Raw genomic sequence first — 15,997 nt, 5'->3', positions numbered from 1 at the left:
GTAATTATCCTTTGAACACCACCTGCAGATGATCAGATTGCACACACAAGTCCTCTTTATTTGAAGCATTAGTAAAGTAAGTGTATTAGAGGTTCCCAACCCTGGCCCTGGAGAACTGGTATGTTTTGTTGTTTTTCCTGCTCTAACACACTCGATTCAACTAAACATCTCATAATTAGGCCTTTCCAGAGTCATCGAGTTAGAGCAGAGAGAATGAGAACATTAGAACCAGAAGACAGTTAAATGAAGAAAAAAACCAGGCAGCCTAGTATAGAAAGTAAACAGAAGAGAATGGGGGGAAAAAAATAACCAAATAATAAAATGATCACTGTAAAAAGTAAAAAAAAAACATTTGTCAAAGACAATACAAGATATGAACACAATGCTGAAGAATAGGGAAGAGAATAAATCTCATTTAATGCTAAATATGAAAGAAAACCTAAAATGCAGATAGGAGAACAAGAGTGGAGAAATGAAGCAACCCACAGTACAGACAGATAGCTAGGATTTCAGAGTCTGGAAACAAAACTGGGGGAAAACAGACTATGCAAACAGTTAGAGCAGAACAGCGAAAATGGAAAAAATGAATGAGGGAATAGGAGAGCAGAGGAACTATCCATAGACACTGCAAGTGAATGAGGAATAATGAGCAAATGGCAAAAAAAAAAATAATAAAAATGTCTGGGTGTGGGGAGGAGTGCCAGAAAAGAGAGACTCTGGATGATTTCATTACCTCTAAATATGGATTGTAATTTTTGGAGCATATTTCATTAGGAGGAAAATGTCAATCTCGGTTAGAGCCGAGCGCTGGCTGCTGAGCTTTCTGCTGAGAGCGAGGGGAGGTGGAGAGAAGCGATGTTCATTTCAGCACACTTCTGTAAATGGGAAATTTTCTGTTTCATTTCAGAGGGAGGCAGAAACATACTTTTTTTTTTAGCAAGGTGATGCCTTGCTGTAATGAAGGTGTCCAGATACGTATCAGACCGAGACACAAAATATGTGCTGTGCAAGAGCCAGTCCAACGTGGATAAACCTATACAGATACGCTACACACTACAGATTTAACAAACAATAAAGACAGAGAATAAATATTAAAACTCTACAGGAGGTATAGATCATTTTCCCTCCTCTATCTAAATGAAACCATATCTTTTGAGAACAATTCTGCCTCATGGTCAGTCATACATATTGCCAATGAGGAATATAGAAGTTCTCCCAATTATTTTTTGATACAGGCTAATTTTCAAACGCACATGAAATCTACAATCTACAATTCTCTTCGTTTTTTTTTTTTTTTTTAACCTGCTCACTTGAATTGAATGGGTTTAATCTGAATCTCAGTAACTCAAAAACAACTTAATGTGCTCCGCCATTGAAAAGTTCATGAATAAAAAGCTCAATGGTTTCAATAAAAATCCAATATATTGTTGTACACATGAAAATAATAAGCTTAGTATTTGAATAGTTGGATTATACTCATTAAAAAAAAATCTGTGCTGAGGGGAAATGTCACAATTGAGAGCACTTCAGTTTTAGGAGCACTCAGCACTGAGACGCATTCGCTTCCTTTCCCCAGGGTCTACAATTCCCTCACACGTCAAGGTACAATTAACGGCACCACGCACTCATTCGTAATGGCAACGCACCATGTTTAAATGGCATAAAATCATAAATATAATATTCAATACAAGGAGATTATTACTAGCACCACACAGCAACACAATCAACATACACAGAGGTAAATAAAATATTCTGTGACATCTGTGATTGCTTAAAACTAAGTAAGTTAATCATTTTGGTATCAGTATCATGTACTTTGCAGCCAGTATGATGACAATGGCTGCAAAAAAAAAAAAAAAAAAAGTATGAGAACCCCTGCACTAGAGGATAATCAGGTCAATTTTGAGGCTGGTTCGCCCTTCCCAACGGTCGCAAAAGGTGTCCCAATTTTAGTCTGGTTTTAAAATGATGGCTTTCCCAGATTATCCTGTGGTGTGAGGGGTGTAAAATCCAAATATAACCCCTCCAATCTACTCACAGTCCAGTCATTAAACAACCAGTAGTGTGGGTGGGGCACCAACTATCTTGCAACCTTGATACCCAATGACAGCAGAGCTGAACGGTCATCCGCTGTGCTTGTTTTAATCTGAAATTACAATTGTTCATGAGAAATTCTGCAAGACATCAGGTTCTGAGAGTCAGGATCACGAAAACAGAAAAATAAAAACAACAAAATACTAACCCAGCTCGTCGTTCAGCCAGTACACCAGAGTTGTGAATATTGCAGTGACTGAGCCAGACTTGTGTAAAACTTTCACTGTAAAACTTTCATCCCTTTCCCTTTCATCCCTTGTTTAGTTTGTTTTGTCCTTTCAGGTACAGGTGGTAAGTCTTTCTGCATGTGTGTGTACCCATAACCAGGATAAAACAATTATTAATAGAGAAATGGAGGCCATGGTGCCTGCCTAAGAAATTAAACATTTCTCACATTTTTCCACTACCTTATTCCATTTAAAAATCATTGGCTTGGCATTAAAATCCACATGGAGCCACTTTGGCCATTCAAAGTATGCGGACACATTGAGCTATTATCAAACGTCTGCAAAGGGAACAGCAAATCTTGTAGAAATCTTTTCTTAGCCCACAGTAAGGCAAAGGGTTTCCTGTTTGGTCAAGGCACGAGCAATAAAAGCAACATTAAGAGGAGAGGTGAAACATGGAACTGCTGGAGGCGGCTTTGGGCGCACAGAGGAACAGTTTCGAGGTCACACTTGTGTAATTAATAAGCCAGACATGGCAGTTGCATGCAGAGGGAAGCTGCCGGCTAACCAGTGTAGTATCCAGAAGACCCAGGTTCCAACCTTTCTTCTATATAACAATTGTGTGTGGCAGATTTAAAAGAAAGTGCGAGCGCACAGTATCCGTCTTGGGTATTGAATTCCTCTACTTGCTTGCTTTAATTGTGTTGCACTTTTCACCGACATCATTACGAGGCGGAAAAGGTTTACTGCCTCGTGAAGTACTACTTGCTGACAGCAGACCGGAAAACTAGGATAAGAAGAGAGTAAACCCACACTGCAGGGAGTGCAGACAGCCCAGACAGTGTCCAGGGTTTCACAAAATGACTTTGAATGAACTTGCAGAAATATTTATAGATTGAGTCAGAGTCTTTTGGTGGGGCTCTGCGAAAATAGGTTAGGAAGAGAACCAACAATGAATTAGAGAGACATAAGGGAAAATAAGGGGCTTTTTTCCCCCCATCGGACCTGAAGTGCGGCTGAGTAGAGCCGTCTCATTAGCTCTAGAAAGGCCCTTAATTCCTGGTGGATAACTGTATTGAGACACAAGAGACTAATCACGGACAGACAGCAAGAGTGACTCGGTTCATCTCGGCACAATGGCATTCTTGTGGTCGTGTCCTGGCGCGCCTCCAGTGGCTTTGTGTAAACTGGATGTGTGATGCCAGGGACACCACTGGAATACCAATGTGCTGAGTGTGTAACAGCATCACATCCCCAGGCATCTTGCTTGCACATTGCCATGAAGCAAACCCGGCTCCTGCAGTAGCAGCAGTTCAGCAAATAATATGATTATAAATGGGGCTCCAGTGGGAGGAAAGCAGGAGACCGTGCTCCACAATGGAGCAGTGTGTATGCAGGCTGCCCTTTACAGACTTCAGCTCACCACTACATGCTGATTAACCAAACACTCGGCTTGTCCAAAAAGTGCCAACAGAGGAGAAAGAAGCAGAGCACATTAAAGAAAAAGCACAAGGCTGTTTACTGTTAAATGTGAGCTTGTTGCTGTTTCTTTATAATTTAATGCCTAGCCAAGTGCAGACCAGAGAGGAGGAAAAAAGAAAATCACGATCCTAGTCACGAGCCGCATTCACACTCGATGAGAAGCGTGTCACACAAACCAGATGAGACAAGCTTGTCTCGCCAGCCATCTGGCTGAGAAAACAATATTTCCTCATTCCCTCTCTAATAAGGATGGACGTGAGATGGCTCTTTTGCAGCCTGTGTGAGCGTGCAAGGTTTTGTGTATTAGCGGGCAGTGTGACAGATGAAGAGCTAAGGGGCATGCAGGTATGCTCCAGACATGCCCATCCTAACAGGTCCATGTGCTCACGTTCAAGCAATCTCATACTCACAAACACACACACACACACACACACACACACACACACACACACACACACACACACACAGTCTGTCTTTTTCTAGAACACAGAATGTCTTACACTGACTGGTGACTAGCTTCGAGAGCCTTCAAAACATCGTATGTTTTTCAAGCAATATGTTTCACTGATGGTGAGCCAGACTTCACAACTAAACAGAGACGTTCAAAGTAATGAGGAAAAAAAAAAAAAAAGAAAGAACTCTGCTTCTACAGTGAGAACGTATCCTTTATTAAGAGTCCCATTCATCTTGGAGGTAAGGAAGAAAACATGACGAGGCATGCTGTCATAGGAAAACAATCCACGCAAGGTGGTGTGACGAGGCACAATGCGTAACAGAGCATTGTTACAGTAACAGGAGGTCCGAAGGTGTTTTATTCCTCTTACACTACAGCGATTGGCCAACAATTACAGTTTTTTTATTTATTAACGAATGATACATCATGGCTTTTAACCATTTATAGTTACATTTAATGTTGCATTAAAAAAAGAGCAGTATGTCATGTTGCTAAGAAACTGAAAGAATTGTTGGTTGGTTGGGTGCTGGATGGTGGTGGGTACGAGAATGACCAGAGGTTAAGAAGTTTTGATGATTTCATACAAAAATGCAAGATTTGCATTCACCAGCAACAAATAACTGGACAATCATTGAACCAGGACAACAGATAACCTAGGTCAAGCGCTGGCACTGGAGTCTCCTTCCGTACATTTCCGTTTATTTAACATGTCCTTACAGAAACCTTCTTCATTTAAACCAGTTTCTAAGTTCATCTGTTTATTAGTTTAGATTAGATTAAGCATCCTCCATGCAAGTCACTGTGAATGAGTTGTTACTATAGAAAGCTAATTAAATGATTGTGTTAATTTAAACCTGTGATTTGAGTAATCATTCTCAGAACTGTGCTGTCATAGAAAACTAATCAGCACCTTCTGACAAATCCGATTCCACAATTCAAACACTTATCTCTTTAAATGCGGACTACTTCCAGAACAGTGAGACCTTTACCATGAGCACATTCAAGATAATTACGCTTATCGTAAAGATGTTGATAAGGATGCGGATGAAGACAAAGCCAGTGCTTGGTGTTAATGATCAAAACTACACACACGTACACACACACAGCAGATGGAACAAGCTCTGCCAAGAGCTAAAGCAGCCATTCATCGTTTTATGGCCAAGCCCTAATAAAAGCTCTGTAACATGCACAGATGGAGTCCAGGATTTTAAACAGCGTTTGACAGGGAACATTACAGGGAGCTGAGGCAAGATGGTGCTGCGGATGTCTAACTGCTACCCTGACGCTCACAGCGCTGACTGTCTCCACTTCCTTCTCTCTTTCTCCCTGCATCAGTCTCACACCCATAAACATCCATCACAAGAAAAACAGCCTTCCATTACACTCTAGAGCTCCAAAAAGGACCCTTTCAGCCCCTATTTTCTACACTTATTTACTCAGCCGTTCTATTTACCCATTATAATCTTAGTTACCCTTTCACAACAAAAACCGTGCCACTCCAGACGCACCCAGCCTTGCACCATACCGCATATTTCTGTGAAAGCAGAGAGCCAGAGAGATAGGGGGACTCTTTCTCTTCCCTTGCCACTGCCTGATTTTCATATCAGACGCTGCTGTTCCACTCCTGTCTCCTCTAACACATATCTTACGTAACATTTCTAGGCTATACTGAAACATGGGAGGACTTGAGCCTTGCTCATACACCTATACAAGCGCTAAGAGCATCATGTCTTTTATCTCGCTGCCACTTCCTCCTGGTATTTCTTTCTTTCCTTATACCTTCCACCTGAGTTCCTGAGCCGAGCTGCATGAAACATTCATCCCATATTTCAGCCATCTGGCCGCTAGGGCCATTTATTGATTCGTCAATATGTATCCATAATTCAGCTTGCCGTCTATTTTAATGCTTGTGCCAACACCTGTCCATACTCGTATCATTTTTCTCTCCATCTTTCAGTCCCTCCTTACAGCTTTTCATAAATCTATGCACAGGATACATCCGATGTATCTGTGCTTCATTGCGCAGGTGGGTACAGGTCCCACCTCTTATTATCTTATAAGGGCAGGATTTAACAACATATTTCGAGCACACTGAATACGATGTGAAAAAAGAAAGGCTGCTCCGGGAGGAGCATGTTATTGGAGTGTCTAGCTGCTGAGCAGGCTGAATGTGGGTAATTGGGTGGATAGCACTTTGTTAGAAGCCAGGGGCCTATGAACAAGGTGCTCTAAAAATAGTATAGCCAGAGACTCGCCATCAGGAGCAGTCAGAGACCGGAGATAATTCTATACCATGATCTCACACTCATAACCAGGCTCTTTGGGTGGCAGTGATACAGCGAGTCACACCCCAGGGGCATCATGGAAAGCTTTCTGGCCGACGCCCATAAACTGGCACACGAACAATGTAACAGAATGCTAAAGCAATGCAAATGCATGATCTGATTGGTGCAATACACGTTTCTAGGAGACGTATTAAAACATATTATAAACGGCATATATGTTGCCCATCAAGTGTTTTGAACACAGATAAATGTTTTATTACGGTTTAAACACTACTTGTGCCATCGACAAAACAACAAGGTACAGAATGGCAATTAGGTAACCAAGACCTCTATGTCCTCACAAAACGTAGCCTCAGCCTTTTTATGCAGCTCATCCCAAGTCAAATCAATATGGTAAAAGGAATACTTCAGGCTAATTTATTTCAGGAAAACAGCCTGATTTATTTCAGAAAAACACAAAAATTGGTTCACTATTTTAGGTGGGGGGTGGTTTGGTGGGGTTAGGTGTTTTTAGAGCTAGAATTTAACGCTACTACTTTTTCGAAACAGCCTCCCATTTATAATGGAAGTTTAAGGGCAACTATTGAGTTTCATCAATCAACGTGTCAAATGTGTGACTGCATCCTGCAAAGAAAAAACTACAGCTGTTACACATTAAAAGAGGTCTTAGGATGAGAGACACGAGAGAATGTTACACCATTTTATCCAACTTTCCAATAATTTAGCAATATAGTAACAAATTAATTCTGTTCTTTGTAATTTCCTTAAGGTTTCTGGTGTACATGCATAATGAGACTGAAACTGAGGCATGAACTTGTTTGTATGTCTGTGTTGGTAACCCAGAATCACAAATTCCTCTCAAGTAGTCTCCTAGATTTACAGCTTATTTTATAAATTCACCTGAAAATTCCTGAAATTTCACGAGAGCATTAACTGACTCTCCCAACAACTGCTTTAAGACGTCCGCTATAAAGGTGAACATGTTTTCCTAGTCATTGCACACACCATGTCGTCGCTTTCAACCTTTCATCTTCGAGTAGCTCTGATGAAGCTTGACTTTATGCTTTAGTTCACTATCTGCTGCCCAGAAGAATGGCATGCTGTTGCAGAAAACTGCACTTGTTCCTTCAGTGCTGTACTGGCCCCCAAAGCATAACGCTACTTCCAACCGGCTGAACTGTTGCCTTGTAAATATACATGAACTTCATCACCAGTTCAGTGTACACAAACTCTTAATGATAAGCCCAGGTTTAAGATTTCCAGTTCATACCTCTGTGAAATCTTCCATTCAGCAGCAGTCCAGGTCTTACGGTTTTTAGCCCACGCAAGCCCCTCGACCATGTCTTGATGCCTAAATGCATGTTTCCGAGCTGCTAAGCGTTCCATCAGCTCTGCATCCCGAAGTTTCTTATGCTCTGTTGAAGCGGACACTTCCTTGTGTTGAGATTTCAGCTGTGCTTTTATGTCTGGTGCAGACAGCCTTCTGTTACACATGCTAGAGATCCTTATATACTTCTCATCAGATTTTGTTGTTGATCTGCCAGGTTTTTTCTTCTTTCCTGAAGCCTTTTCAACAGAGCTCATAGATATTTTCCTTAGAGTAATAACAGCTTGCTTTTTCCCCTCATCATAGGCTGACGTTTGTCTCCAGTGATGATGGCTGAGCGTCTTAAGGGTTTACACTGTATAATTTTCAGTCCAATTTTGCTGTCGCAAAAAAAAGGCATATTGTGAGTCGAGATTGGTGATCTTAGGATGCATAATGTGATGTGCTCACCTTCAGCCAATATAGTGAACAATTGCAATTGCGAACAAACGCAGTCAAAAAAAAGTTCTGTCAGTGACCGATATTGAGACCGCTGCAGTGATGCTCATCTAAAAGTGACCAACGGGAGAGCAGCATGGGAGAATGCGATACTGACTTGTTCACATTAACAAATATAACATTTCTGGCCGACATACCTGGCCTCTCGCACAGCGAGTTGCGAAGCAACCACACATGCTAATGGACAGAAAAGTATTCTTAATACTTCAAGCTCACTTTGAAGAATAGACACTTCATGTTGTTTTCTTTCACCCAGCCACAAACAACTTCAAACACCCATTCTTCATCTTTTAAAACGTTTTTTCTGTAGACATAACATTTCTAATGTTACACTGGGGCATGTTTCTGTTTAGGCAACCCCATTTTCTGCACAATCTCTACTCATTCAGGATTGCTGACCTAAGCAGAACGTGATTTTCCTTAATCATAGGTCTATCGGTAGCGTATCTTCGTCGCAATTTATAATCGGACATGGAGAACACGTTACTGCACAGTCCGTTATAAAATCCGGCCAAGATCATCACACAGTGTAAAACAGGCTGCAGTGTTTTCCACTAAAGATCTACATTTTTGTATTTAAGAAATGGTTGCTCTCACACCCCAACGGAACTTGCTAATGAATGCTTTATTAAAGGCATGTGCACTTAATTTGAGGGAACAGTTAAGCTTGTAGACAACAGACCCAGTGCTAGTATCAATTACAAGACAAATGTATGTTGTGTGTTACAAGTGCCTCATTAGAGCAAAAAAAAAAAAATGACTGTGATGAGCGTTCCCCTTTCCCCCAGCTGACCCCACCCCATCTGCGGAAACTATAAATGCCTCATGAGGAAAAGGGCTGAGCTGAGCAGTTGTTTCAGCTTGGGTTGGAAATAATTTTCAGGTCTGAAGAATGCAAAGAGAAGTCACAGCTCACAAACACAAGACACTATAGCAGAGTGGTATCCTACATGGGAATTTATACACTCGTGTCTGTATTAATGCATTTAACTAGCTAACTAGCTCACCATACATTGTTATATTACATTATATTATTATTATTATGTTATATTATAGTATTATGATGTCAGGTGAGGAGGCCTGGTGCTGAGTCAGCATTCCAATTCATCCCAAAGGTGTTCAGCAGGGTTGAGGTCAGGGCTCAGTGCTATGTCAGGTTCTTCTGCACCTTGGTTAAACCGTGTGTTTTTACAAATTGTCATGCTGGAACAGGTTTGGAGCCTTCAGCTCCAAAGAAGGGGAATTCTTAATGCTACAGTATATAAAGATATTCTAGACCATTGCATGCTTCAAACTTGGAAGGTGTCCACATACTTTTGGCCATATAGTGTATATAGATATGTGGATGCGCTGAAAATGATTCATTATCACATCAAATGCATGGTCACATTGTTGGACCTGTTCTACACGCACGTGGATACTCTGTATACCCAGATGCTATGCCAGTCTTGGCCAGATTTATGGCTGTGTAACTCGAAAAAAAGTGGATATTAATAGTTGATTAATAAATCACCACCAGACAGATCTTTCTGATCCAATGACTGTCTTATACTGTATTCACAACACACACTCCTGCCACACACATGACTGGAGAGGCAGATAGCTGTTGCTTGCCTACCTCTAGTCTCCCTGTGTCCGGCTGGAAGCCCCGCGCAGGGTCCTCAGTGGTCACACGGCACTGGATGGCAGAGCCATTGATCTTGATTTTATCCTGCTTCAGACCCAGCTCGGGCAGGCTGCGGCCTTCACACACCCGCAGCTGAGCGTGCACCAAGTCCACACTGCCACAGAGAGACAGAGAGAGGGAGAGAGAGAGAGGGTGAGAGAGACACAACAGTGTTAATTTGATTTATAATCTCACTATCCGGCGTCATCTGCAAGAGGATGGGTTCCCTTTCTTGAGTCCGGTTCCACTCAAGGTTTCATCCTCATGCAGTCTCAGGGAGCGTTTCCTCGTCACCACAGCCTCTGGCTTGCTCATTAGCGATAGATCTAAATCTATATCTGTATGCGGATATCTGGAAAGCTGCTTTGTGACAATGTCCATCGTTAAAAGCGCTACTAAAATAAAACTGAATTAATTTGATCATTTACCCTAAAATGTAGTGATATGAGTAATAATAAAAATAAGTAGCTGTATATAGCACGTTCAGAAATTAAAACCCAGGGGGAACTTCAAAAGCAATGGCAAACTAATAGGTTTTAAAATGTCTTTTTAAAGTGCTCTGTGGCCCTGAGGTAATTCCGTAAACACAAAAATCAGACACTTCACACTCCATTGGGTTTCTGGAAATGACCAGGTTGCTGCTGTCAGCATTCTAGGTGGCATTTATTTAAGAATCATGTGACTCAGATAAAGACATTTGAAAATGCTATGGATTTTAAAATTTATTCTAAAAGCTAAGCGTAAAAGTTCAAGACTCCGGTAAAGTGGTTAAATGTATTGGAATTGGAGCAGTCTATTCTAGAGGTGAGCTTTGGGACAGGGATCCTGTGGGACACGACAATAAGTCGCACCAGCGGCGGTTTTTACCTTCATGTGGATGGGAGTGAGTAGTCAGGTATGAAGTTTGTGGGACAAAGAATGGGAATAACACAGAAGCATACTCGTGACACATTTGCTACTTTTGTTCATTCATCTTCAGTATCAGTATTCATTTTCATCATTACCCTGGTTAGGGTCGTGGTGGTTTAAAATTCCCAACTGGTTTCTATTTTGAGAAACAGAACCAAAATATAACTTAAATAGAACCTGAGCTCATGAGAAAATACTGCCTTCAGGTACAAACAATTACAACTGCGGAAGTGAGTGGGACTGGTCAAAATTTCTGTGGGAATGAGAGGGATTGATGAAAATTCCTTTAGGAACATGATTAAAATAACACCCTTGGTGATCTGGAGTGGCGCAACAGAAAAGTGTTTACCGCGTCGTCGGGAAGCTCAAATCCGGACAATGCCACAGCCATCTGTGGCCAGGAGCCCTAGTGAGCAAAATTTGCTATGCTCTCTGGGTGGGAGGTATATGATCTCTCCCCTGTCAATCAGAGCAACACTAGCCAATCATCAGCATCTGTTAGCTCGTGTATGAGGAAGAGGGCAGATAGCACTTTCCTCCGAGTGTGTTATGCTGCCCTGTGATGCAGCATGAGCAGCAGTTTGAAAAGCTGCAGTAGCTGGCTTTATTGTGTCGCAGAGCAAAAGTTAGCCTTCACTCTCCTGGTTCATAGCTGTTGTGTGATATGGAAACCTAGGTAATGGCTGGGAATTGGCAGATGAGCAAATTTGGGCAGAAAAATAGATAAAAATATTAAAAATATAGAATATGTACTGTCTATTCTTCTTGATGCAAAAGCATTTATAATCTTTGCCAAACATTGTGTATTTTGAAGGTACTGACAGTAAGCTAGCTGAGGTGATAGTGAGCTAGCAAGACAGTAATAAATCAGTTATAGACACCAAAAACAGCATTCAGCAAATAAAACACTACTGAGCACACACACTTCCTTCACTCAGCTTTAAGCCTTGCTCAGACTTGGTTGAGTAAAATACACAATCTCTAATAAAATATCTGAGACTCTGCTCCATGAACAGTGAGTTTCCAGCAGTTTTCACTTCCCAAAGCTCAATGTCCAAACTTGATTGCTTTGCAAAATGATCACAATATTGAATCAGAAATATATTTATAGAAGAGTACAATCATGATTGAGTGCCATATGTGAATATAAATTGTGGTTTAATACCAGCTGTAGCTGTCACTGCACTGTAATAACCAATTTAATCAGCTTGGAATGGCATTCTCATTCTTATGATTGACTTTCTTTCGCCTTCTAATGAGATCCCAGTGAACACAATATGGAGACACGAGCCACAGCAGTGATTCTGCCAAAGGATCCATCATTTTATGATTGACAGAAGAAAGAAAACATTCTCTGGATACTATCGGTGTACAAATTGTCAAAAATTTTTCAGTTAAGAGGCGACATCTGCTTGTTCATCCAGATGACTGAAATGATCATGGCACTTTTTAACTTTGTCAGAACTCAGTATGGTAGGAATTTTGGGCTAGGATTCTCTTTGGCTTCCCAATTTTTCTCCTCAAATTGGTCACCTGCCAATTCCCACCGACCAGCCTGCTCTCCCCATCACACAACAGCTACCAGCTGGGGAGGGTGAAGGCTAACACATGCTTTCTTCAAGATAAGTAAAGCCAGCCAACCACATCTTTTAGAAATGCTGCTCATGCTACACAGTATCCGCCCTCTTTCGCATACATGAGCTCTTAGATGCCCATGATTGGCTAGTGTTGCTGTAATTGACAGGGAAAAGAATACGTATGGCATCCCTCCCACACATAGCACATGGGCAAATTTGCTCCCTTGGCATCCCAGCCATGGATGGCTGTGGCATGGGTTAGGACTTTCTAAGGAAAGAGAGATAAAAAGTAAAAAAAATCAAATTACTGTAAACCTAATGCTGTGCATATAGGCCCCGTGCTATCTGCACATCCTCGAATTCTAAAAAAAAAAAATCTGAAAGCCTGGTGACATTCACTCCAGCATTGCGAGTGCTACAGGGAAGGGATGCCGTCATGCTCCAGTGGCTCCCTATTATACCAGTCTGACAGCCCCGCTCTCTCAGTCAACAGCTCCTTTACCTGGCAAAGAAAACCAAGGGACCCAAGAGAGACAAGCGAGACAGACAGATCCACAAACAAAGAGAAACAAATACGTAAATATACAGAGAGACAATGAGAATGAGACTAGTCATCTAGTATGATTAAAATGGTTCACAATTATAGCCTCAGAATCACACACAGATACCAACATCATCATCATGGCATCAATGCTGTGGGCTGTGCTCACTTCAATAATCGAATCGATCTCTAACAGAATTGGATGAGCTGGTCATTTCTACACCTCAACCTGTTATCTTGTTGGAAAGAGCTCCCCAGAGCATCATTGTGGATTTATTAAGCAAGGAGATCACTATTTTCACCTAATAGAATCCTATAAAACAATTCAATATATCCTGTAATCCTGTGGCTGCAGAAAACAAGGAGATTAGGAGATTTTAGTGGAGAAATTGGTGATAGTTCTGAATTAGCATATGTCTATGTCCTGATGGTGACACGACGTATAACGGTTTCAAGCCATTTTGTTATAGGTATTCATCAAGCTATCAAAGGGCTGCCTTACAAATCAACTGACATATGACAAAGCACAGACAGGAAGACAGCTAACGTCTGCTTAAAGCCTCATCTACAGACATAGGCTACGTTTACATGCACATCAATGTTCCAGTATTAATCGGAATTTGGCAATATTCTAATTAGTATTGAGTCACGTAAACGTTACAATCAGATTGCCCGATTCAGATTAAGACAATATTCTGATTCCCCAAATTCCGATTCCCACCCCTGGAATATGCCTGTTTTTAGATGGAGAATGTTGCAGGTAAACACCTTATTCAGAAAATCCACTGAAAGGAGATATATGCGCATGCTCAGTCTGCAAGGAATTGTGGGTGCTAACAGATGCTTAGCTGTAGGCTAGGTATTTAGGAATGGCAACACAGGCAGACTTATATCAACCACATATACAGGAATATTCTGATGCCAGTACGCATAGAAACATCGTATTCGGAATATGGCTGCAACTCGAATATAGACCTTAAATGGAATTTGATGTGCATGAAAATGTAGCCATTGTGGATATATATGTTCAGAATAAGAATATCCCATATTCAATGTCAAAACACAGACAAGATTTGAAAACCCGGGAGAGACATAATACTCAAAACAAGATGGAGGGCGTAAATAGCATACTAATAAAGAACTAAACACAGAACAGGTGACCACCATCAGGCAGTAAACCAATGACAGAACAGGGGCAAAGACAGATTAAGAACAGAAAGCAAAGCAAACACAAGCACGTGCCATTCATCGGCAAGGGGACAAAGAATGGGGACACCATGACAGTATTACTGACTTGTATTGTATTGTATTACTGACTGATATTTTACAGCTGAAACATACGTGAGTGTGTGTAACAGGTTTTTGGGGCTCTATAAGCATTTATGCATACTCACATTATGATACAACAGCATATTATAAAAAATGTTATTAAAATATCAGATGACACTTCCTAAATATCAGGTGACGCTTGAATTCTTGTATTCATAATGTTCAAAAAGCACTATAAACATATAGAAGTGTAGTATTGCATATAAAATACCTTGCAATGCCTAATATACTGTAAATCTGTTTAAATTCTCATAGTTTATAAAGTGTCAATATGACAATATAGTGAGTTATAACAGGCTACACATCCTAATTCTTCATTCCTGTGTCAACAAGGATACTGGTTTTACTTGCACAATAGAAATCACAATACACAGTAGTTATCCCAATGCCAGCTATAAACGCCAGCTATATATATATATATATATATATATATATATATATATATATATATATATATATATATATATATATATATATATATATATATATATATATATATATATATATATATATATTATAAACGTTGTAAGATGTTATACTGTAAATGGATTTTTTTTTTTAAATTATAAACCACAATTTATAGGGCATCTTATAATACACTGATTACTAATTTAAAATATCAAAAATACAATAATTAAGCATACAATTACAATACTTGAGCCAGATAATTATAATAATCCTTTGTGGATTATTCCACATTATTATTTACATAATGTAAATAATACATTGATAATGCTATTTTTTACCCAACATTAAAAGTTGTAGTTTATTATATCATGATTTTTATTATCTAAACTAGTTCAATTGTTCAGTTTGTGGTGAATGTAATGGATCAGTAGAAGCAAAGACTAAAGCCAATCCTAAACATAAGGGAATAAGAAATAGGTTTCAATGCAAAACACACTGCAAATATAAAATGGAGATTAAAAGACAGATTTAATAAAATACACACAATGTGGTATTTTGTATGCAAGTTGGGGAAGAAAATCTTGTCTTGAATTGAACAGGCAGACTTAGGATTGTATAAAGCTAATACATGAAAATTGTTTTGGCACAAAGAACGCTCAATGATTGGTCACGTCTCCTGTGAGTGCGATACCTTACAGTTTTTGTTTAGATACGATTAGATGTCATCTTGGGAAGGCTGATGTGTTCTGTAATATTGGATTGATGACAAAACATCTGAAAAGTCAAAATTGCAAAACTCGTCCCGTGTCGTCCGAGTTCACCCTACTCCTTCATAACGTGAACCTATAATTCTATTAAAAATACACTCGAGGAAGAACAAAAAACGCTTGGAGCTGTTTATATTCTGATTACATATAGTTCTCACAAGACAGAAGAAAGATGATAAGAACAGAATACTGTTTAAACAGCTTCGAGGCAAAATTTAACAACTGCATACTCCATCAGCCTTCCGTCTCTGCTAAATGAATAACGAACTACAAGGATGTGTTGTAAAGTGGGTGTGTGTGTGTGTGTGTGTGTGTGTGTGTTCGTTCGTGCCCGGCAGGTTAAAGAAAGCGAGAGGCAGGAAATAGCCTATCTTAAACAGATAAGACAGCAAGAGAAAGCGACAGTTGTTCTTGCTTTCGCAGTTTATCAATAAATCAAGTTACCAAGATAGATTTACCAATTTTAAGACTTCTGAAATGCACACACAGACAC

General features: G+C 40.1%; 1 protein-coding gene across 1 annotated transcript in view; it reads right to left on the bottom strand.

The window, feature by feature from the left end:
* Window positions 1-15,997, bottom strand: part of pcxa (pyruvate carboxylase a) — a 139,710-nt gene that overhangs the window by 77,937 nt on the left and 45,776 nt on the right. The window contains exon 9 of the mRNA XM_034311032.2: window positions 9,926-10,088. Coding sequence (XP_034166923.1) covers window positions 9,926-10,088 — 163 coding nt within the window. The remainder of the gene's footprint in view (window positions 1-9,925; window positions 10,089-15,997) is intronic.

The sequence above is a fragment of the Pangasianodon hypophthalmus genome, chromosome 15 (genome assembly GCF_027358585.1).
Source record: "Pangasianodon hypophthalmus isolate fPanHyp1 chromosome 15, fPanHyp1.pri, whole genome shotgun sequence".
In the NCBI taxonomy this organism is placed as follows: domain Eukaryota; kingdom Metazoa; phylum Chordata; class Actinopteri; order Siluriformes; family Pangasiidae; genus Pangasianodon; species Pangasianodon hypophthalmus.
The sequence above is the reverse complement of the archived record's forward strand: the minus strand, read 5'-3'. Positions and strand labels throughout refer to the sequence as shown.